This window comes from Chlorocebus sabaeus, chromosome 6 (genome assembly GCF_047675955.1).
Source record: "Chlorocebus sabaeus isolate Y175 chromosome 6, mChlSab1.0.hap1, whole genome shotgun sequence".
NCBI lineage: Eukaryota > Metazoa > Chordata > Mammalia > Primates > Cercopithecidae > Chlorocebus > Chlorocebus sabaeus.
The window spans coordinates 7438730-7462516 of record NC_132909.1 but is presented as its reverse complement, the minus strand read 5'-3'; the positions used below and the strand labels follow the sequence as shown (position 1 = coordinate 7462516).

At 53.4% G+C, this 23787-nt stretch overlaps 1 protein-coding gene across 2 annotated transcripts; it reads right to left on the bottom strand.

The window, feature by feature from the left end:
* Positions 1–3055: 3055 nt before the first annotated feature.
* SYT3 (synaptotagmin 3) lies at positions 3056–23395 on the bottom strand. Of its 2 annotated transcripts, none has more exons than XM_007997678.3 (11): positions 23316–23395; positions 22541–22678; positions 20775–21301; positions 15774–16299; positions 13296–13683; positions 12552–12770; positions 9301–9421; positions 8752–8923; positions 8520–8652; positions 6036–6104; positions 3056–5502 (listed from the first exon to the last, which is right to left on the bottom strand). In XM_007997678.3, the coding sequence occupies exons 3-10, from the start codon at positions 20920–20922 to the stop codon at positions 6039–6041; spliced, it is 1773 nt and encodes a 590-aa protein (XP_007995869.1). In that variant the 5' UTR covers positions 20923–21301; positions 22541–22678; positions 23316–23395; the 3' UTR covers positions 3056–5502; positions 6036–6038. The 2 variants fall into 2 exon arrangements, with proteins under 2 accessions (XP_007995869.1, XP_007995871.1); XM_007997680.3 differs by having other exon boundaries at positions 20775–20937.
* Positions 23396–23787: the final 392 nt, after the last annotated feature.

Genomic DNA, 23787 nt, shown 5'->3' with positions numbered 1-23787 from the left:
CTGAAATTCTCAGAGACTGATGGCGGGGGTATAAATGGAGAAAATTAGTTTGAAAACCTGGTTGGCAGTGTCTATTAAAGATGAACATGAGGCTGGGAATGGTGGATCATGCCTGTGATTCCAACACTTTGGGAGGCCGAGGTAGGCAGATCACTTGAGGTCAAGACCATCCTGGCCACCCCAGTCTCAAAAAAAAAAAAAAAAAGATGAACATTCACATAGCATGCACATGCCTTGGGACCTAGCAATTACACTTCCAGGTATATACCCAACAGAAATACAGAAATGCCTACATATGTTCACTAAAATTCAATGTGTATAGCAGTACTATAAGTGATCGTGCCAAACCCGAAGCCAACTAAATGTCAATCAACAGTAGAATGGATAAGTAGATTATTATGTATTCCCATAACACCCTGACCTTGTGATCCTCCCGCCTCATCCTTCCAAAGTACTGGGATTACAGGGGTGAGCCATCATGCCTGGCCCATAATGGAAAATTATTTAACCTTAAAAAGGAAGGAAATGTGGGCCAGGCGTGGTGGCTCACCCCTGTAATCCCAGCACTTTAGGAGGCCGAAATGGGCGGATCACGAGGTCAGGAGATCAAGACCATCCTGGCTAACACGGTGAAACCCCATCTCTACTAAAAATACAAAAAATTAGCTGGGTGTGGTGGGGGGCGCCTGTAGTCCCAACTACTTGGGAGGCTGAGGCAGGAGAATGGCATGAACCCAGGAGGCGGAGCTTGCAGTGAACCGAGATCGCACCACTGTACTCCAGCCTGGGCAACAGAGCAAGACTCCATCTCAAAAAAAAAAAAAAAAGAAAAAAAAAAACAAAAAGGAAGGAAATGCTAACACATGCTACAACATGGGTGAAGCCTGAGGACATTCCTGCTAGGTGAAACAATCCTGTCATGAAAAGACAGATGCTGTATGATTCCACCTACACAAGGTACCCAGAGTAGTCGAATTGATAGGGAATTTCCCAGACGGTGGAATGTGCTTCCCAGGGGTTGGGAAGAGAAGTGAGTGGTAGTTGCTTAATCAGAACAAAGTTTCAATTCTACAAGAGGAAAGAGCGGAAATGAGTAGGGGTGATGATTGCACAACAATGCAACTGTACACTTAAAATTGGCTAAGTCCTGGGGCGGTGACTCATGCCTGTAATCTCAGCTACTCTGGAGGCTGAGGCAGGAGAATTGCTTGAACCTGGGAAGCGGAGGTTGCAGTGAGCCAAGATCACGCCAGTGCACTCCAGCCTGGCATCACAGCGAGACTCCGTTGCAAAAAAAAAAAAAAAAATTTGGCTAAGATGGTAAAGTTTGTGTTATGTATATTTTGCAACAATGTACAAGAATTTAAATGAACCAATTTTAGGTGCGAAGAATTTTGACAAATGTATTCAGTTGTGTGATCACTTCCATCATCCGGAAAGATCCCCTGTGTCCACTAGTCATCAGTCTCTCCATAACCACTGCCACTGCCTCTAGTCAGCCGCTAATCCACTTTCTGCCCTTACCTATTAGCCCGTTCCCTTCCCCTTCCCCTTCCCCTTCCCCTCCCCTCCCCCTTCCCCTTCCCCTTCCCCTTTTTCTTTTCTTTTCTTTTCTTTTTCTTTTTTTCTTTTCTTTTGCTCTGTCACCCAGGCTGGAGTTCAGTGGCGTGATCTCGGCTCACTGCAACCTCCACCTCCCAGGTTCAAACCATTCTCCTGCCTCAGCCTCCAGAGTAGCTGGGATTACAAGCGCTCGCTAACGCAACCAGCTAATGTTTGTATTTTTAGTAAGGATGGGGTTTCACCATGTTGGCCAGGCTGGTCTTGAACTCCTGACCTCGTGATCCACCTGCCTCAGCCTCCCAAAGTGCTGGGATTACAGGCGTGAGCCACCATGCCTGGCCTCTTTCTTTCTCTCTTTCTCTCTTTCTTTCTTTTTGAGATGGAGTCTCACTCTGTTGCCCAGGATGGAGTGCAGTGGTGTGATCTCGGCTCACTGAAACCTCCACCTCCCTGGTTCAAACCATTCTCCTGCCTCAGCCTCCAGAGTAGCTGGGATTACAAGCGCTCGCTAACGCAACCAGCTAATGTTTGTATTTTTAGTAAGGATGGGGTTTCACCATGTTGGCCAGGCTGGTCTTGAACTCCTGACCTCGTGATCCACCTGCCTCAGCCTCCCAAAGTGCTGGGATTACAGGCGTGAGCCACCATGCCTGGCCTCTTTCTTTCTCTCTTTCTCTCTTTCTTTCTTTTTGAGATGGAGTCTCACTCTGTTGCCCAGGATGGAGTGCAGTGGTGTGATCTCGGCTCACTGAAACCTCCACCTCCCTGGTTCAAACCATTCTCCTGCCTCAGCCTCCAGAGTAGCTGGGATTACAAGCGCTCGCTAACGCAACCAGCTAATGTTTGTATTTTTAGTAAGGATGGGGTTTCACCATGTTGGCCAGGCTGGTCTTGAACTCCTGACCTCGTGATCCACCTGCCTCAGCCTCCCAAAGTGCTGGGATTACAGGCGTGAGCCACCATGCCTGGCCTCTTTCTTTCTCTCTTTCTCTCTTTCTTTCTTTTTGAGATGGAGTCTCACTCTGTTGCCCAGGATGGAGTGCAGTGGTGTGATCTCGGCTCACTGAAACCTCCGCCTCCCTGGTTCAAGCGATTCTCCTACCTCAGCCTCCCAAGTAGCTGGGATTACAGGTGCCAGGCTGGTTTTGAACTCCTGATCTCAAGTAATCCGCCTGCCTCGACCTCCCAAAGTGCTAGGATTACAGGCATGAGCCATGATGCCCGGCCCATATTAGTGTTTTCTTTCTACAATTTCACGTAACTGGAATCCTACAGTATGTACCCTTGTGTCTGGCTTATATCACATGACATCATGTTTTTGAGATTTATCCATGGTGCTATGCCTGTTGGCAGGTGGTTTGTGTTATGGCCGAGTCGTATTCCATCCTGTGGGCATACCACAGTTTGATCATCCACCCTCCCACTGATGAACAGTCATGTCATTTCTGCTTTTCCAGATCGGGACTATTATGAATAAAGCTGTTGTGAATACTTGTGTGAACATGTTTTTATTTCTCACTGGTAAATACTTAGGAACAGGATTGCTGAGTCATATGGTAAGTTTGTGTTAATTTTATAAGAAACTGATCGACCGTTTTTCAAGGCGGTTACAGTGGGTTGAAAGGTGGCCCCCGAAAGATATACCCATGTCCCGTGCCCTGGAACCTGTGAGTGTGACCTTATTTAGAGGAAAGGTCTCTGGGATGTAATTAAGGATCTCCAAACGGCATCATCCTGGATTTAGAGTGGTTTCTTACATCCAGTGACACGTGTTCTTATAGGGGAAAGGCAGAGGGAGATTTGAGACACAGAGACACACAGGGGAAGAGGCAATGCAAAGACAGAAGCAGAGACTGGAGCGATGCCTCCATGAACCAAGGAAGGCCAAGGATCGCCAGCAGCCACCAGGAGGTAGGTGGGAGGTGGGAAACAGATTCTCCATCAGAGCCTCAGAAGGAAGCAACCTCACCAATGCCTCTGCCCAGGCCACAGTGCAGGCCTACTGGCTTCCAGGAGATTAATTCATCCCTCCAGCAAAAAGGGATGAGGTCCTGAAGGGCTTTGGACCAATCCCGGGCAAGATGATCAGGAGAGGAAGAGGAGGAGTCAGCAAAGGCAGGAGGCGGGCCCGAGAGTCTGCCCAAACTGGACCCAATGATTGGCCCGGGGTGTCTCCAAGATCTGAGCTGGACCAATCAGAATCCTGTTCCTGAATGACACAGCAGCTGAGGGACAGCAGATTCTCACATTGTTTCCTCTGAAGTTATCTGCTCTGATGGCAATTACAACAAGTCTTGTTAATTTCTTGCAATGGCAGCAGATCCTGTTAATTTCCTACCCAACTATAGATCCCCTCCCCATGCTTCCTCTAGGCAAAGTCTGCACCCCACCATGGGGACTGGAAATGACAGATGTTCACTAGCCAGACCGCTCTGCAACTCGGAGTAGCCACACAGCTGGGTTCTGGCAAGAGAGAAATAAGGAGAATTATTCTGTGGAGGAAAAAAGGGGAACACAGAAGGGGAGGCCCCGGTCTACACTGCCTGCTTTAGATGCCAGTGTGTGAGAACACGATGCTGCTATAGACAGTTTGTACTTAGGAGGGGAATGAACACCAATCTCAGAGATGCCAACTAGAGCCTAATGTTGAGCAGCCGAACCAACCCTGGGACTGTCTTTGAAAAATCTGATACGCAAACATGGAAAAAAATCTTTTCACTTAAGCTCTTTCAGTGAAGAAGTTTTTGTTTGTTTGTTTGTTTTGCAGCCAAAGGTATCATAACAGATACAGCATTATACACCTGGAGCTCCAAGTGGCCATCTCATTGCCACTGCAAACACCTACCTGAGAGAGAAGTCAATAGCCAGGCGCGGTGGCTCACACCTGTAATCCCAGCACTTTGGCAGGCCAAGGCGGGCAGATCACAGGAGGTCAGGAGTTCGAGTCCAGCCTGGCCAACGGGGTGAAACCCCGTCTCTACCAAAAATACAAAAACTTAGCCAGGCATGGTAGCAAATGGCTGTAATCCCAGCTACTCAGGAGGCTGAGGCAAGAGAATCGCTTGAAACCAGGAGGTTGCAGTGAGCCCAGATCACACCACTGCACTCCAGCCTGGGCAACAAGAGTGAAACTCCATCCAAAAAAAAAGAGGAAAGCGGAAGGGAAAGAATCCCTCGAACACCTGGATCTAACCATGCCTGAAGTCCCTCTGTGCTCATAGGCTTTCCATGGACAGAGGTCTTTCAATTCTGTTTATGGTTTTGGGTTGAATTTTATGTTCTGTACTCACAATGATCCTGGCTAACACCATTTTTATAAACTGAGGCTCAGCGAGATCATTAAGTTGCCCAGTCATAGAAAGAAACACAAATTTGTCTATTGCAGAGCCAGCATGTTCCAATCCAGCTTCCTAGTCTCAGAGAGGACAGGAGGCCCAGGTGGAGTGAGACCCACGGAGTGTGTTTATTCTGGCATTGATAGCAGCAGCAGTGGGGGGACCGGCCAGACGCGGGGTGTGGCGAACAGAAGGGGTGGACACAGGTGTGTGTGTGTCTGAGAGGACAGAGAGGATTGGCCCATTGACATTCACGGCGAGAACAAGGGTCGGGACACCAAGTCTTGGACGAACAGCAAAGTGACAGAGACAGACAGAGGGCTTTGGGGGGCAGGGGTCCCCCAGACATGCATGGCCCCTCGCCTCAAGGGGGAGCCCCAGGGAAGAAAAGACAGACACAGTGGAGGCTGAATGCCCCCCACCCTGAAAGAAGGAGCTGGGCCGGCCTCCCATCCTCTCGCTTCCAGGGGTAGGAAGCCTAGGGCCAGGGCTGCCCTGCACCAGCAGCTCGGACGTTATGGCTTCAAGGAGATGAATTCACGGTCCGGGCAGGAAAGGATAGGGTCCTGAGGGAGCCTGGTCCGATCCCGGGCCTAGGCCAGACCTGCACGATGGAGCAGGAGAGGAGGGGTCAGCAACGGCAGAGAACTGCGTCACGACCTCCTGAAGCTCCATCACCACCCAGAGACCCAGGAGTCCCAGGCCCAGCCCCTCCTCCCTCAGACCCAGGAGTCCAGACCCTCGGCCCCTCCTCCCTCAGACCCAGGAGTCCAGGCCCAGCCCCTCCTCCCTCAGACTCAGGAGTCCAGGCCCAGCCCCCTCCTCCCTCAGACTCAGGAGTCCAGGCCCAGCCCCTCCTCCCTCAGACCCAGGAGTCCAGACCCTCGGCCCCTCCTCCCTCAGACCCAGGAGTCCAGACCCTCGGCCCCTCCTCCCTCAGACTCAGGAGTCCAGACCCTCGGCCCCTCCTCCCTCAGACTCAGGAGTCCAGACCCTCGGCCCCTCCTCCCTCAGACTCAGGAGTCCAGACCCTCGGCCCCTCCTCCCTCAGACTCAGGAGTCCAAGCCCCCAGCCCCTCTTCCCTCAGACTCAGGCATCTCCACCCCCAGCCCCTTCCCTGTGGCCAGGCTCCTTACCCCTCACTCAGAGTTCTCTTTCTCTGATAGTCCTTTGCTGCCTTTTGTGAAGCTGGTCAAAGTCTTTTCCTAAAGGAGAAAGTCCAGAAGGTTCAGAAGTGAGGGACAGAGATTTGAAACAGACGCTAATCATCAACAGGAGAAGACATCAATCCTGTTTCATTATTTAGGATGCGCTTTCTCACTTGGCCCTGAAGTGATGGACAGATGGTATTGCGATTCCATTCTACAGATGGAGAAATGGAGGCACAAAAAAGAGGAGTCTCTGCAAATGTGAGGAGAGATGAGGCTGTAGGGATGAGTGTGGCAGGTCCTGCATGGTATCAGAGGGCCTGAGACTCTGTCCTGGGGCCACTGGGGAGCCACGGGAGGTCTGTGAGCAAGGAAGGGGAGGAGAAGCTCTGGGTGTAGAAGGATCTTCTGAGGTCACAGGGAGCACGAGGGGCTGAAATTCATGGGCAGTGTCAGGACTGGGCCCAGACTCTGTGCCGCCAGTGTTGCCCAACATGGGCAGTGGCTCACCAGAAACTCCTCAGAAGGTTTGTGGGATGAATTAATGAATGGATGAGTGAGTGAATGACAGAAGGAGGGAGTAGCCTCCATCCTATCCACCTTAGTAGAGTCCTCGTCTTTTCCAATCTCAAATCTGAGCTCTGTGCCCAGCTGCTCGGTCCCTCATCATCACTGGAAAAAACCCCACGGCAGGGCCGGACTCAATCTGGTGATGTGGTGAAAGTTTCACCTGGTACTAAATGTAAATGTGTGCCCCAAATGCAGCAATCAAGATAAATAATATTTAATGCAATATTGGCCAGATGCGGTGGTTCGTGCCTGCAGTCCCAGCACTTTGGGGGCCCGAGGTGGGTGGATCACTTGGAAGTTTGAGACCAGTCTGGCCAACATGGCGAAACCCTGTCTCTACAAAATAAATAAATAAATAAAATAAAATAAAATAAAATAAAATAAAATAAAATAAAAAATTAGCTGGGTGAGGTGGCACACGCCTGTAATCCCAGTTACTTGGTAGGCTGAGGCAGAAGAATCACTTGAACTCAGGGAGGGGAAGGTTGCAGTGAGCCAAGATTGCAGCGCTGCACTCCAGGCTGGGTGACAGAGTGAGACTCGGTCTCAATAATAATAATAATAATAATAATGATGCAATATTTTTTAAAAATCAAAATTAATGCAAAACAAATCCATGATGAACAAAATATCAAATTTTTTAAAAGGGCCAGTCTCATGCCACATTAGACTGCTATTCCAAAGGAAATGTATGTGCCCCTATATACTTGCTTTTTTTTTTTTTAAGGAGAGGGGTTCTTGCTCCATTGCCCAGGCTGGAGTGTGGTGGTGAGATCATAGCTCACTGCAGTAACAAACTCCTGGGCTCAAGGGATCCTCCTGCCTCAGTCTCCTGAGTAGCTGGGATTACAGGCGCCCGCCACCACACCCAGCTGCTTTTTGTATTTTTAGTAGAGACAGGGTTTCGCCATGTTGGCCAGGCTGGCCTCGAACTCCTGGGGTCAAGTGATCCTCCCACTTCAGCCTCCCAAAGTGCTGGGATTACAGGTGTGAGTCACCTCACTTGGCCCATTAAAAAAAAAAAAAATCCACTCAGTATGCTATGACCAAGTAATTTTCACAGCCTGCTCTTAATACAACACAAACTAAAACAAATAAAAACCCCACTCCATCTTCTCACCCACTTTCTCCTGTTTTCTTTCTTTTCTTTCTCTCTTTCTTTCTTTTTCTTTCTTTCTTTCTCTCTCTCTCTTTCTCTTTCTTTCTTTTCCTTCCTTCCTTCCTTCCTTCCTTGCTTCCTTCCTTCCTCTCTCTCTCTTTTTCTTTCTTCTTCTTCTTCTTCTTCTTTTTTTTTTGTTGTTGTTATTGTTGAGACGGAGTTTCGCTCTCGTTGCCCAGGCTGGAGTGCAATGGTGCCATCTCGGCTCACCACAACCTCCACCTCCCAGGTTTAAGTGATTTTCCTGCCTCACCCTCCCAAGTAGCTGGGATTACAGGCACGTGCCACCACACCCAGCTAATTCTGTATTTTTAGTAGAGACAGGGGTTTCTCCATGTTGGTCAGGCTGGTCTTGAACTCCTGACCTCAGGTGATCCGCCCGCCTCGGCCTCCCAAAGTGCTGGGATTACAGGCGTGAGCCACCGCGCCCGGCCCCCTCTATTTTCAGCTTAGCCTCATGGGTAACAACAGCGGCGACCACTTACAGAACGTTTAACTCAGCACATCTCACCTCTATCCTAACAGAAGATGCTATCAACAGTCCCACTTCCTAGTGGGTAAACTGAGGCACGGAGCGCTTGGGTAACTGGCTCTAAGCCACACAGCTGAAGTTGGCACAGCAGGGATTGAAACCGAGGATGCCTGGTTCTGTGGCTCATAAACATGCAGGGCGTTCATTGTATGGATGAAGGGGCCGAGGGCGCACGGGTGCTTGTCAGGGGTGGGTGTGGGACCCCACTCACCTCCACTAGCTGATGCCAGTGCTCCACGGGCTTGCGGGGGTTGGCCAGCATCTCCGCCCAGTGCTCGCGGCCGTGCGGGTCGGCAGCGTCGGGGCCCACGCGGCACACGCCGATCACCTCGTTGTGCCCGATGCTGGGGGTTGGGGTCGGTAAAGACCAGAGGAGGGCGGTGGGAGGGCCTGTCCCCATCCCAGCCCTCCTGCCTGCCCCCCGCCCGGGCCGCGCCCCTCACCAGTCGTAGTCCACCACGGCGATGCTGAGCCCCACGTTCTCCACGCTCTCGGGGGCCACGTCGAACACCAGCGCCTCATTGTACGTGGGGTTCAGCGTGTTCTTCTTGATGGAGGTTTTCCGCTTCTTCAGACGCCGCCCCTCGCTGATCAGAGAGGCCTTCACGTAGGGGTCTGGGAACAGCAATGAAGCAAGGAACAGAGATTCCCTCCCTCAGACCTAGGCGTCCAGGACCCCAGTCCCCGAGCCCCTCCTCCCTCAGACCCAGAGGTCCCGAACCCCAGACCCCCAGCTCCTCCTCCCTCAGGCCCAGGAGTCCAGACGCCAGGTCCTCCTCCCTCAGACCCAGAGGTCCCGAACCCCAGACCCCCAGCCCCTCCTCCCTCAGGCCCAGGAGTCCAGACGCCAGGTCCTCCTCCTTCAGACCCAGGAGTCCAGATCCCCAGCCCCTCCTCCCTCAGACCCAGGAGTCCAGATCCCCAGTCCCTCCTCCCTCAGACCCAGGAGTCCAGGCCCCCGGCCCCTCCTCCCTCAGATCCACGATCCTCACCTGAGAAGCCAGTGAGGTCCATCGCTTTGAGGTTAGAGGCTTTGATGATGGTCACGGTGAGGCGCCCGGCCGTGGGGAGGTAGCAGAGTGAGAAGTTGAGCTCCCCAAGATCTGCCTTTTCCTGCAGGTGGGGAAAAGGTCAGTGATATCTTGCCTCAGCCCCTCTTCAACTCTCCCTGATTTTCTCTCCCATTGGAGCCTCCCGCTCTCCACCCTGACATCCGGGCTCACGCTTCCCATCCACTTAACAATCTGACTCTGGGCCAAGACCCAGTAACTCCCTGGCCACAGCTGCCCATGACCGTCAAAGCCTATTTGTTCTGTAGGGAAGATTGGAAGAAGCATGAGTGAGGGGAGAGAGAGAGAAGGTGGGAGAGAGAGAAAACACAGAGAGAAATAGACTGAGACAGAAGCCAAAACACTGAGGGATGCAGCTGGAAAGACAGACCCACAGGCAAAGTTCTAAAGTCAGAGGGACAGAGGCCCAGAGGCAGACAGACAGAGACCCAGAGAGAGAGGGGGACAGAGACCCAGAGAGAGAGAGGGACAGAGACCCAGAGAGAGAGGGGGACAGAGACCCAGAGAGAGAGGGGGACAGAGACCCAGAGAGAGAGAGGGGGACAGAGACCCAGAGAGAGAGGGGGACAGAGACCCAGAGAGAGAGAGGGGGACAGAGACCCAGAGAGAGAGGGAGACAGAGACCCAGAGACAGAGAGATAGAGACCTAGAGAGAGGGAGTACAGAGACCCAGAGAGAGAAAGAGAGAGATATAGAGAGAGAGACCCAGAGAGAGACAGAGGTCCGGAGAGAGAGGGACAGAGACAGTGGGTTGCGGTGTATAAAGACCCAGAGACAGTGATAGTTACCTAGAACTAAAGTGGAGGGACAGAGACCAGAGAGTGAGAGAGAAACCTAGACTTAGACCCCCTAGTCCCTGCACCGCAAGAGAGAGAGACAGAGAGAGACGGACTCAGACAGAGTGGGACAAAGACGGAGCAGAGACACACACACACAAACCAGCCTGAGAGAGGGCAGAATCATCAGCCTCCACTGAAGTTTCCAGGACCGCCCCCAACCCTGACACACAGGCCGGAGCCATGCTGGAGCTAGCTGGGAGCTTTGACCAACCCGGCCCAGCCCTGCAGCCTCCCAGCTGCGCCAGCCCAGGACTCTGGACTCCCCACTCACTCCCGTCAGGGCCTCTGTCCAGGCTGCCCCTCTGCCAGAACATTCTTCCCTCTATCTCCTCCTTGACCTTTGAGCCTCTCCTCGTTCCACAAGCTCCCAGCTCCCCTACAGCCCCGCACAGCTCCTCCTGTGCCTCCCCATAACCCTAGCCCCTGACACAAGGCCCAGCCACCTAGACCTGGAGCTGCCGAGGGCTGTCTGGGGTCCCTAGGCCCTGCTCCTGAAAAAACAGTGGTTGAAGAAATGAATGAAGGCTGGGTGCAGTGGCTGATGCCTGTAATCCAAGCACTTTGGGAGGCTGAGGTGGGAGGATAACTTGAGCTCAGGAGTTCGAGACCAGGCTGGCCAACATGGCGAAACCCCGTTTCTACTAAAAATACAAAAATTAGCCGGGTGTGGTGGCGCATGCCTGTAATCCCAGCTACTTGGGAGGCTGAAGCAGGAGAATCACTTGAACCCAAGAGGTGGAGGTTGCAGTGAGCTAAGATTGCACCACTATATTCCAGCCTGGGTGACAGAGGGAGACTCTGACTCAAAAGAGAGAGAGAGAGAGAGAAAGAGAGAGAGAGAATATATGAATCAGTGGAATGAGTGAGGAAAACCTCAAGTGATGACGATGGAGAGAGAAAATGAGAAGGGTGAGCACAAGAATGAGGCCAGTATGGATACAGAGAGAAGGCCCTGGCATGGGGCTGTCATGGCTGATGACCGGGAGTAGGAGCTGGTGGAACCCACGGGGCCCTGGGAACAGGGACCTTGGAAATGGGCACTTCAATCCTAAAGGCTGGGCTTGGGGGGCCAAGCAGGAAGACTGGGGAGAGCACCATGAAGCAGCCTCGAGTAAGAGCTATAGGCACCCAGCTCAACTGGACATCTGTCATTGGACAGATGGGGAAACTGAGGCTCAGAGAAGGAAAGGACCTTGAGGAGATCTAGTCCTCTCCTGATGTGAAGGCCACCCTCCCCACAACACACACACAGCTACCCCAGCTCGGCAGAGAACTGGAGCGCTGGATAATCCACAGATCAGATTGGAGTGGGGGCGCTGTAGAGTTGAGGATCTGAGATTTGTTGGGGCAGAAGAGCTCAGGACACACACACAACAAGTACCTAAGAGTGGGGCTGGGGAGGGATTGGAGGTACAGGGACAACGAGGTGCCAGAGGGCAGGGGTCATAAGGAATAAGGAAGAGGCCATTGGGCCCTGTAATCTGGATGCTGGGAGAATTGGGGAGTGTCTGGATATTGGGGATCCCAGGATGACGGAGGCCTGGGGGATCAGGCTATCAGGATTTGGGCAGGGACCACGAAAAAAACAGAGGGTGAGAATATGAAAGAGTTCCCATGTCAGGGGTTGGGAAAATTCAGAAGTTCAGAGATTAGAGAGGGATTGGGGCTTCTAGAAGTCCAGAACTTGGAAAGTCAGGAAGTTGGAAGGTCAGAAGTCTGGGATGAGAGGGGAGAAGTCATGGGGTTGAGGCGGGAAGGCATCCGATGGCAAAGGGGGTGGGAGGTTGGAAAATCGGATCCAGGCCTGATGCTAATATTTGGCGACGTTGAGGAGAGGAAGGGTGTCTATTGTATCATTCTCTGTTGTTTTTTGTTTTGTTTTGTTTTTGAGACAGAGTTTCACTCTTGTTGCCCAGGCTGGAGTGCAATGGCATGATCTCTGCTCACAGCAACCTCCACTTCCTGGGTTCAAGCGATTCTCCCTCCCGAGTGTCTGGGATTACAGGCACACGCCACCACGCCTGGCTAATTTTTGTATTTTTAGTAGAGATGGGGCTTCTCCATGTTGGCCAGGCTGCTCTTGAACTCCCAACCTCAAGTGATCTGCCTGCCTCAGCCTCCCAAAGTGCTGGGATTACAGGCATGAGCCACGGTGCCCGGCCCATTCTCTATTCTTGCCTGTAAGTTTGCAATCTTCCCCAGTGTGATACATTTTAACAGAAAAATGCGGGGACAGGAAGTGAGGAAGTTATGAAGTCTGAAGGCAGGGGACTTGCAACCCGGGGGGCGCTCAGGGCCCTGGGAAGGGGAAGGTCAGGGGAGGGGGCCACTGACCGAGCCGCCCTCCACGATGTCCCTCCAGAGCGGGCGGTCAGGGGGCTGCTCGGCCAGCTCCAGGAGGTTGTCCAGCACCACCTGGCCGATGAGGTCGTGCCGCGAGAAGCGGTCAAAGTCATAGACGCTGAAGTGCAGTTTGCGTTGGGCCAGCTCGGCCAGGGGCACCGAGAATTGAAACGTCTCATTGAAGACCGGGTTCAGGGTCTTCCTGTGCACCTGGTGGTGGTGGGTGACAGGAGACAAGACACCATGCCTATAAGCCCCTCCTCCACAGGATCCAGGAGTCCAGGACCCCAGCCCCTCCTCCCTCAGACCCAGGAGTCCAGGCCCAGCCCCTCCTCCCTCAGACCCAGGAGTCCAGGCCCAGCCCCTCCTCCCTCAGACCCAGGAGTCCAGGCCCAGCCCCTCCTCCCTCAGACCCAGGAGTCCAGGCCCCCAGCCGCTGCTTCCTCAGACCCAGGAGTCCAGGCCCCCAGCCCCTCCTCCCTCAGACCCAGGAGTCCAGGCCCCCAGCCGCTGCTTCCTCAGACCCAGGAGTCCAGGCCCCCAGCCCCTCCTCCCTCAGACCCAGGAGTCCAGGCCCCCAGCCGCTGCTTCCTCAGACCCAGGAGTCCAGGCCCCCAGCCCCTCCTCCCTCAGACCCAGGAGTCCAGACCCCAGCTCATCCTCCCTCAGACCCAGGAGTCCAGACTCCTAGCTCCCTCTCTGTGGGACCCCGGTGTCCAGCCTGCTGCTCCGGACCTTGGTCTGAAATTTTTTCTTGCGGTCAGGCAGCAGGTAGATCTTGACGTAGGGGTCTGAGAAGCCGTTGGAATCCTTGGCAGGGAGGTCCAGGGCCTGCAGGATCCTCACCACCAGCTGATCTGAGCCATAGAGGTACCGCAGGGCGAAGCTGATGCGGCCACAGGGTGCCCCTGTGCCTGCTTCTCCGGAGCCTGGGGCCCCCCCACCCCGCCGGCCACCAGGGCCAGTCCCCTGGTACAGCTCGGGCTTAATCTGCCCAATGAGTTTGGCTTTTTCCTCGCCGCCAGGCAGGGGTAAGGGCAGGGCGGGTGGCCGCTCCTCACTGTTGGGGTCCGGCTGGGAGGTCAGAGTCTGCTGGGTGAGGGGTCGGGGCAGGGCTGGGTACCTGTAGGGGGTGGGGGAGACCAAGGTGAGGTCAGTGACTCTGATCTTTGCATACAGACACTTCAGAGATTCCTCCTTGCCTTTCCCTCTGTCCCCCAGCCAGGTGGCCACAAGTGCCCTCCTTTGCTCACTGTGTGAGCTTGAGGGAGCCACTGGGCTCTCTGAGCCTCAGTTTCCCCATTGGTATCTGGGGGCATTCCCTCCATCCCTCCCTTTCTTCTTTCTTTCCTTCTTTCCTTCTTTTTTGAGACGGAGTTTTGCTCTTCTCGCCCAGGCTGGAGTGCAAAGGGATGATCTCGGCTCACTGCAACCTCTGCCTCCCAGGTTCAAGCAGTTCTCCTGCCTCAGCCTCCCGAGTAACTGGGAGTACAGGTGTGTGCCACCATACCTGGCTAATTTTTATATTTTTAGCAGAGACGGGGTTTCACCATGTTGGTCAGGCTGGTCTCAAACTCCTGACCTCAGATGATCCGCCTGCCTCGGCCTCCCAAAGTGCTGGGATTACAGGCGTGAGCCACCGCGCCCGGTCTCATTCTCCCCATTTCAAAGCTAGCTCCAGCCTATACCTGTGAATGCACCAGCTTTCAGTAACCTCCTTTGGGCCTCAAGCTGGTGACCCAGGATGCTTCTCCATGGACCCCCGACGCCCCACATAACACAGACCTTCCTTGAACCCTCTTCTGCCCTTCTCTTAATCTCCCCGGCTGTCTCTCCTCTCTGTCCCCACTGTCCTGGTCACAGCTCAGGCCTTGTCCTCTCCTGAACTCTCAGCCTCCAGTGTCTCCCTCCAGCCCACCCCATGTGGCCCCAGAGGGTTCCTTCTATACCCAGAGCTGACTCTGCCCCTCCCCTGCTCACAGCCCTCCCATGGCTTTTCAGTGCCCTCAGGACAAAGTCCCAGAGCCTCAGCCTGGCACTCAAAGCCCCGTGTGGTCTGGTGTCCATAGCCACATCTCTCAAGTTTTCTTTTTTCTTTTCATTTTTTTTTTTTTTTTTTTTGAGAGGGAGTCTCGCTCTGCCACCCAGGCTGGAGTAGAGTGTGCAATCTTGGCTCCTGGGTTCAAGAGATTCTCCTGTCTCAGCCTTCTGAGTAGCTGGGATTACAGACACATACCACCACGCCTGGCTATTATTATTTTTTGTATTTTTAGTAGAGACGGGGTTTCACCATATCGGCCAGGCTGGTGTCGAACTCCTGACCTCAAGTGATCTGGCCACCTCGGCCTCCCAAAGTGCTGGGATTACAGGCATGAGCCACCGTGCCCAGCCTGAAGTTTTCTTTTTTTCAAACTTATTCTCATGCCTTGGTGACTAAGGCATGGTGCCCTGGCTGTCCCCTTGGTGTGGGCTGTCCCCACAATGCACTATGATCTCGTTCTCCTCTTGTCTTTGCCTGGGCCGCTCCCTTCACCTGGAATGCCCAGGTCACAGCCCTGCCTCTTTGCCTGACTAACTCTCCCTCAGCCTGCGGGTCTCAGCTGAGACACCTCCACCTCCAGGAAGCTTCCAGCCTTCTCCCAGCTGTGGTCCCCTGAGCCGCTTTCCTGCCTCACCAGCCCAGCTACACCAGGACAGCCAGTCTGGGGGCCGCCTCCCCTGCACTGTGAGTAACAGCAGGGCAGAGTCCGGTGTTTTCCTAACACTCTGCTCAGGCCTAGTTTATATTAGTGCTCAATATACATTTACAGGTATATTGAGGAATAATGAATGAAGGAACTCCAGGTCCCACTACCAATCCTGGCTTAGAGTGAAAGGGGGTGAATTGCCTTGTGCCACAGGGATTTGGGGATCCAACCTCATTCTCCTCTACTTTCCTGTCCTGAAGTCCTTTCCCCAGTCTCCTCCCTCTGGACCCAGGAATTCAGGCCCCCAGTCCCCTTCACCTTCGGGTCCAAGGGGTCTAGACCCCATAGCCCCAAACTCCCTCAGATCCAGGAGTCTAGGGCCCCACCCTCCTCTTTCCCTAAGATCCATGAGTCAATACCCCGATTTCCCTCCAAATCCCGAACCCATAAGAACCATAGATGGGAAAGAGACACAGAAGAGGAGCAGAAGTTCAGAGTGGACCCCCAGCCCAGTATCCTCTCTCACCTGGTGGTGGGTGCCAGGCTTGTCACCTGCTGATGTGACTGGGCACTGGGCAAGCCCCCACCACTGGGGGGCAGCAGGAGCAACCCAGAGCCTGCTCCCCCCTCGGAGGGCAGCTCAGGGGATGTCTGGCTCGGTTTCACCCCAGCGGCCACTGCAGCTGCTGCAGCCTCTGGATACGAGTCCATGTCCAAGTAGGAGGGCTCAGGGGTGTCAGAACCCCCCAGGCTGCCTGGCTCCAGCAGCTCAGCAAAGGGTGGATGGTGGGCGGTGTGGGCATGGTGGTGTGGGCCACCCAGCAGAGGATGGCCACCTAGGCCAGCACCAAGGTGGTGCCCGCCGCCGCCTACCAGGCCTGCCAGCCCAACACCAGGGCCTAGGTCTTTGCGCAGGGGGCCACCACCTACTGCCGAGCCTCCCTTGTCCCGCCAGGGCACCCAGCACAACTTCCAGGACACGAAGAGAGAGACACCCAGAAGGACAATGCCACAGAATGTCACGATGACCGACAGCAGGCTCACGGAGATGTCTGGAGAGAATGAGGACAGAGGTAGGGGTCAGGATGGGGTCACAGTACCTCCTCCCTCTGCTGTCCCCAAAGAGTTAACCCTTCATATTTGTCATGCAATTGTCCATGCAATCGCAAGTGCCAGGCACTTTACACATATTACTTAATATATGTTCTACAACTCTACAAGGTAAGTATTGTATTTTTTTTTTTTTAAAGAGATGGAATCTGTTACTCAGGCTGGAGTGCAGTGGCATGATCATAGCTCACTGCACCCTCGAACTCCTGGGCTCAAGCAATCCTCTTACCTCAGCCTCCCAAGAAGCTGGGACTACAGGTACTTGCTATCACACCTGGCTAACTTTTAAATTTTTTTGTAGAGATGAGGTCTTGCTATGTTGCCCAGGCTGGTCTCGAACTCCTGGCCTCAAGCAATCTTCCCACCTTGGCCTCCCAAAGTGCTGTGATTACAGATGTGGCCACTGTGCCCAGCCCAGTATTTCTACATAACCATTTTAAAGATGAGGAAACTGAGACACAGAGAGATTCAGTGATTTGTTTAAAGCTTTACAAGTAACAAATGACAGATCTGAGATTTGAATCCAGCAGTCTGTCTCCAGATTTTATTCTCTTAATCACTAGACTTTGGTGCCTCTCTATAAGAGAACACAACATGTGAAGTAGCACCAAGGTCCTGCAAAATGCTCAGAGATGGTCAAGGAAGCAGGGACCCTGCATGACACAGTTAGGCAGCTCAGGGTTTAAATCACGCTTGCTGTGTGGCCTTGGGAACGTATCTTAACCACTCTGAACCTTACACTTCCCATTTCCCAAGTAGGAAAAATCAGTTCTTCTCTCTTATAGTAGTTTGAAGGAATGCAGAAGGTAAATCACATGTGGAAGATAATAACAAACATATCTTGAGGGGTGATTACATACCAGATATCTCAGTACTTTATAGGGGTCAGGTTATTTAAGCCTGCCAGGCACTACATGAGGTTAGCAACATATTTATCCCTGTTTTCCACAAAAGAAAACTGAGATCAGTATACCTGTAATCACCTGCTCAAAGTTCATAGCTGGTAGGTGGTAGAGTCAGGATTTAAGCCTGGGAAGCCTGGCTTCAAAGCCCATGGTCTTCACCATGATGCTATCACACCTCAATGCTTCCCAATAAATGGTAGTTTAAATGTGAATTTTTATTAGAATAATAAATCCTATTGCTGCCACCATGTGTGTCCAACACCATCAACACCATAGCTAACACAATCTGAATGCCACATATGTGCTGATATGCCTTGCAGAGAAATCCAAGTACAGAATTGTTCTTACAACCAAAGGTTTTGGGCTTCTTCAGTAATTGGTACCAGGAGTGGGGTTTTTCAGAAATGACCTTCAAGGAATGGGAATTTATTTTGAAATAGACTTCTGGATGTTGGCAAAGTGAAGGGGAAAATCCCTACTCCAAACAGACAGTGGATTATGGTGGGGAAGCAGGTAGGAAGGCCATTGCCAGCAAGGACAGCTGAGTGGAACGGCTGTGTGCAGTTACATTAGGCGACACACAGCAGGAAAGGGATGCCTTCTTGTCCTGTACTGCTTAGTGAGGCTATAGTGGTGTGTGACATTAATCCTTATGACATTATATAACTTTGAAATGACTTATCCCGTTTTACATATGAGAAAACAGGCTCTGAGAGAGAGGAAGTGGCCCTGCAGGGACACATACCAGGCACTGGCAGAACTCTGGGTTTCCTTCTCCCCTCCCTCTTAGGGTGCTTTATTTATTTATGTATTTATTTTATTTTTTTGGAGGCAGTCTTGCTCTGTCATCCAGGCTGGAGTGCAGTGGTGTGATCTCAGTTCACTGCAGCCTCTACCTCCCAGGTTCAAGTACTTCTTGTGCCTCAGCCTCCTGAGTAGCTGGGACAACAGGTGGGCACCACCACGCCTGGCTAATTTTTGTACTTTTGGAATAGATGGGGTTTTGTTATGTTGGCCAGGCTAGTCTCGAACTCCTGGCCTCAGATCCATCCACCTCAGCTTCCCAAAGTACTGGGATTACAGGCATGCACCACCATGCCTGGCCAGACTGCTCCTTTTTTTTTTTTTTTTTTTTTGGAGACGGAGTCTCGCTGTGTCACCCAGGCTGGAGTGCAGTGGTGCGATCTCGGCTCACTGCAAGCTCCGCCCCCTGGGTTCATGCCATTCTCCTGCCTCAGCCTCCCGAGTAGCTGGGACTAAGGTGCCCACCACCATGCCCGGCTAATTTTTTGTTTTTGTGTTTTTAGTAGAGATGGGGTTTCACCTGTGTTAGCCAGGATGGTCTCAATCTCCTGACTTCGTGATCCACCCACCTCAGCCTCCCAAAGTGCTGAAATTACAGGTGTGAGCCACTGCACCCGGCCCAGAGTGCTCCTTTTTAAGTAACCAACACTCACTGAGCATTCTGGGAGGCCTGTTAGAAACCAGAGGCAAGGACTTTATGAGCCTCCTGAACACAGGGTGAGTTGAGAAAACAGGGTCATTATGGAGAAAAATTAAACAGATGCTTTCCCCTACTGCCAGCCTGATTCAGACCCTGTTCAACTCAGAACATGGATCCCACACACCCTGACAGGTTCGCCATTCCTGTCTGCACAGACTGGGGAGCTATTTGGGCGTGGAGAGGTGGTGTAGTTGGGCAGTAGAAGATTCGCCTTGTGCAGAGAAAGGTTTGGCCCTTGATCAGCTCCTGGGAGGGAACTTCTAAGCCCAGGGAATGTCCTGCCTGATTAGAGTGTCTTTGTTTATCTGGAGCCTTGGATCACGCGGCATAGTCTATGCTAACACTGTGATGTATGCTGGAGGCCTCCGGCTCAACCTCTGGAGGAGCTGGAGACTGAAGTCAGCCACACCAGCAATCAGCCACGTATATGGGACTGGCCCCCAATAAAAACCTTTGCACACCAAGGCCCAGGTGAGCTTCCCCGGTTCGTAATAGATTGTGCATGCTGTCACACGTCATTGCTGGGAAAATTAAGCACTGTCCATGTCACTCCACTGGGAGAGGATGACTGGAAGCTCACACCTGCTCTGTCCTGGATTCTGCCCTGGGTGCCTCTTCCCTTTACTGACTTCAGTCTGTATCGTTTCACTGTAATAAATCATAACCATGAGTATAACAGTTTCCGGCCAGGCACGGTGGCTTATGCCTGTAATCCCAGCACTTTGGGAGGCTGAGGCAGGCGGATTACTTGAGGTCAGGAGTTCGAGACCAGCCTGGCCAACATGATGAAACCCTGTCTCTACTAAAAATACAAAAAAAATTAGCTGGGTGTGGTGGTGGGCACCTGTAATCCCAGCTACTTGGGAGGCTGAGGCAGGAGAGTCACTTGAACCTGGGAGGCGGAGGATGCAGTGAACTGAGATCCCACTGTTACACTCCAGCCTGGGCAACAAGAGTGAAACTCTCTCAAAAACAAACAAACAGACAAACAAAAACAGTTTCCTGAGTTCTGTGAGTCAATGATTCTAGCAAATCATTGAAGCTGATGGTGGTCGTGAGGACCCCCAAACTACAGTGCTGTACTAGACTACACAGGATTCAGTTCTGCCTCTGCTACCATCAAGCCTCTGGGCAAGTGACCGCTGCTCTCTCGGCCTTATCCCTCATGACTGTCACCTGGACATCCTGCACGTGAGGTGCCAGGCCCTGCCCTGGGGCTCAGCAGGTGTGACTGTGGTTGTAATCACTCAGCACATGCTCCCTCTCGTCAGCGTTTCCTCATCTGAGCAACGGCACTCATAATGTTTCTTTGTTCCCAGAACCCTGCTGCTTTCCAGCTGTGTGACCTTGGACAGGTCACTTCACCCTTCTCAGCCTCAGTTTCCTCTGTTGACAATGGGGATTGTATGTTCCACAAAGGGTCACTGTCTCAATGAGTAATCATTGAGATGTGCAAAGGGCCTCGCGTGCTGCCTGGACCACAGTGGGTGCCCAGTAAGCGAATCCCAGCATCGAATGAATGACCACTGCGTGCCCAGCATTGTTCTAAGTGCTTCCTGGGTGTTGCATCATTTAAGCCTTTCATCTGCTCGATGAAGCATCCCTTTTATTATCCCCATTTTCCGGATGAGAAGACTGAGGCCCAGAAGTAGAGTCACTTACCTACAGCCATGCAGTTATTTAAAAAGTCAGGGAGATGGAACTTGAACCCAAACAAGTCAGTCTGACTCAAGAGCCTGAGATTTACACAAGGTGCACAGAGATATCTGAAGGAGGCATTTGGTGGTGGTAGTCAGAGGGAGGCCCACAGGGCAAAACTCAAAAAGCGGACCACACAGCTCCTTCTCCTTGGATCACAGATTTGGGAGAGGAGCAGCAGCAGGCAGGATGGGGGCAAGACTCTGCAAGGGACTGACCCCGCAAGTGATGGAAAGCTGAGCAGTTCTGCTCCGAGTTGCCCGGCCATAGTGCAGGCAGGGGGTTGGCCAAGACAGGCAGGGGTGCTGACCTGCATCTGGACCCCGGGGATAGCCTCGGATTCGGTCATTGAACTCCTGGCACCTGTTGCTGGTGTCAGCATCTCGGATCCGTGCACAGAGCTCTGAGACCAGGATGAGTGCCCGCCGGCAGAGGTCATCCTCGTAGTCTCCTGACATGGTGGCCGTCTGGTCCTGTGCGTGGGAGGGATGGGGCAAGGGTGCAGATGGGAAACAGAATGGGAGAGCAGGGTGGGCAGGTGTGGAGATAAGGGTGGAAGGAGACACCGAGCAAAGGAAGGATGGGCAAAGGGGACAGAGATTAGGGGCAGATGGATTAGGGATGGAGATTTGAGGAAGGACAAGGTGACAGGTGTTAGAGAGGGATGGACAAGGAAAAGGAATTAGGAGTGGACAGACAAGTGGGCAGAAATTAGGGATGGAGATAGTAACAGGGACTGGGTACGTCAAGGGGACAGAGATGGTGTGAAGGGAGTAGAGGACAGAGAATAGGGACAAATGGACAAGGAGGAAGAGACGGAGAAGGGCAGTGAAGGGACTAAGAATGAGAATACACAAATAAAGGGATGGACAGATGAGGAAACAAAGATTAGGGCTGCACAGATGAAGGAACAGGAGTTAGGGATGAGCAGACAAGGTGCCAGCCATTCATCATTCATTCATTCAACAAACATCCCTCCAGCACCAACTGCGCCCTACGTGCTGTGCTGGTTGCTGCGAATCCAGCAGAGAACAAGGTCCTGGAGTTCCCTGACCTCCTGGTGTCACAATCCAACGAGAGGAGACATAGAGTAAACAAGCAAACAAAAACACATACACAAACCTGTCATTCTCAGACTGACTGTCAGAAGCACTCCACAGGACACAGCCGGAGGATGCATCACAAAGGAACTCAGAGGGGGACGGTCAGGGAGGGCTCTCCCAGACCTGAAGGATGACATGGAGCCAGCCACAGGCGGGGGACAGTGGCGCCGGGGTGGGGAAAAGCATTTTAGAGAAAGGCATTTTAGATGGCAGGAACAGGATGAGCAGGGACTTAGGGTAGGAAAGCACTTGGAGGGTCCAGGGACCAAGGAGGCCAGAGTGGGGTGGACGCAGGGAGGGCCAGGAGAGAAGGATGGATGCCGCTAGAGAGATAGGAGGTGAACAGGCACGGTGGGAGCCTGGGGGTGGAAAGGTGGAGATGCAGAGATGGGGACCAAGTTGAGGGAGGGAGACAGACAGGGAGGGGAGACAGAGATAATGTGAAGGGCAGACTGAGGCTCGGAAGAGATGAAGAGGTGAACAGGCAGGCTAGAAGGAAAGTCAAGGATTGAGACTTGGGATGGACAGTGGCAAGGAATGAACTGAGGTGTAATTAATTCACAGGGGCTCGAGAGACAAGGGGACAAGAGACGGTGAAGAGGGGCAGGCAGGAGTGTGGGCAGAAATATCTTTGAAAGAGAAATGGTCGAATGGGAGCATGGATGGGTGCGGAAATAAAGGACAGTAGATGATGGCTAGAGATCACAGACAAAAGGAGAGAGGAGGGCCGGGCAGGCAGACATGGGTTCATGAGGGAAGGTTCAATGAGCACATAAATGAGAGGAGGCTAGGAAGGAGAGGTGGATGTGAGGAGAGGGGGAATTAGTGACACATGGCTCGGAGCCAGGCATCAAGATGGGTTGAAGGGGATGCAGGGGAATTAGGAACAGACAGACCAGGGCTCACAGATGGACAGGTGTCGTGGGGGTGCTGCAGAAGGCCAGGACTCTAAGACAGGCATGGTCACACTCACCTGCGCTTATCTCTGCCGTGTCCTGGGTGGCAGCCGAGGCGGCGGCGGGCGGCAGCCCATGGGGGTTGTAGGGCGGACAAGGGACTGTGGACCCGTTCCCACGCGCCGGGTAATGAGAGGGGAAGTCTGATCTGGGGGCTGAGGCCAGGAGAAAAAGCTCAGCTTAAGAGTCACATTTTGTCCTGCTCGAGCCGGCTGCCCTACCCCAGGCGACCCACTGGGAGCCCGGCCACCCCCTCCCACCTTAGGGCCCCCAGCTCCCGTTAAGGGGTTAGAGACTACAATTCCCGGCAGGCCTCGCGCTCGCGCTGCTGCGGCTTCATAGACACGGAGCTGCAGGGCTGCTGGGAGTTGAAGTCCTTAATGCCTCTCCGGGCTGCAGAGAGGATGGGAATTTTTTTTTTTTTTTTTTTTTTTTAAGGTTGTGGGGGGGTTAAGATGCTGGGGTCCCAAGACGCTGCAGGGGAGGGGAACAATGTCCAGGACTTCGAAAAGCCACGGAGCCCTAATTCCTCAGGGGCCACGGAATGGGGAAACGATTTCCCCGCGCTGGAGATAGGTGGGCGACGGGTGGGGTACACCCAGGTGTTCGGGACCCCCTTCCAGGGCCACGTGCCCCTCCCCCGGGGTGGCCAGAGAGGGCTGCAGCGCTCCCACTCCCCGGCCCAAGATCCACGCGCCTCTGCATCTACCCCGCCCCCATGCGCCGGGGCCGACCCCCGGGATCTGGCTGGGGCTGGGGCTTTGGCAGGGGGAGGGGGAGGAGCGGACTCACCCGGAGCCGCCGCTGCCGCCGCCGCCGCCGCAGCCCCGCGCGCCCGCCGCGGTGCCGGCTCGGCTCCTCCCCTCGCCACTGTCGCAGGTCCGCGGCTCCTCCCCCTGCACTCCCTCTTTTCCCCACTCCGAACCCGCGGCAAGAAAGCCGAAATCACTTGGCCTCAGCAAGGAAGCAGGGAGATTTCCCGGGACCAAGGCAGCAGAGACCCAGTGCGTTTCCACACTGGGGACCCAGAGATCTGGGATCGTGACGTGCTGCTTCTCCAGGGTCTCCGTCCCGCTATCTCACAGAGGTGGAAGTCCAGGGACCCCAGGCCCCTCTTCCCAGGAACCCAGGACTTCAGGCCCTCCCACCTGAGCCGCTTTGAAGGCCGGTGGTGGGAGCGGCAGCTGAGACTCAAAGGTACAGGTGCCACAGCCAGGATAGCGGTATTAGCAGGGACCTGGGTTTGAATCCCACCTGGGCCAAC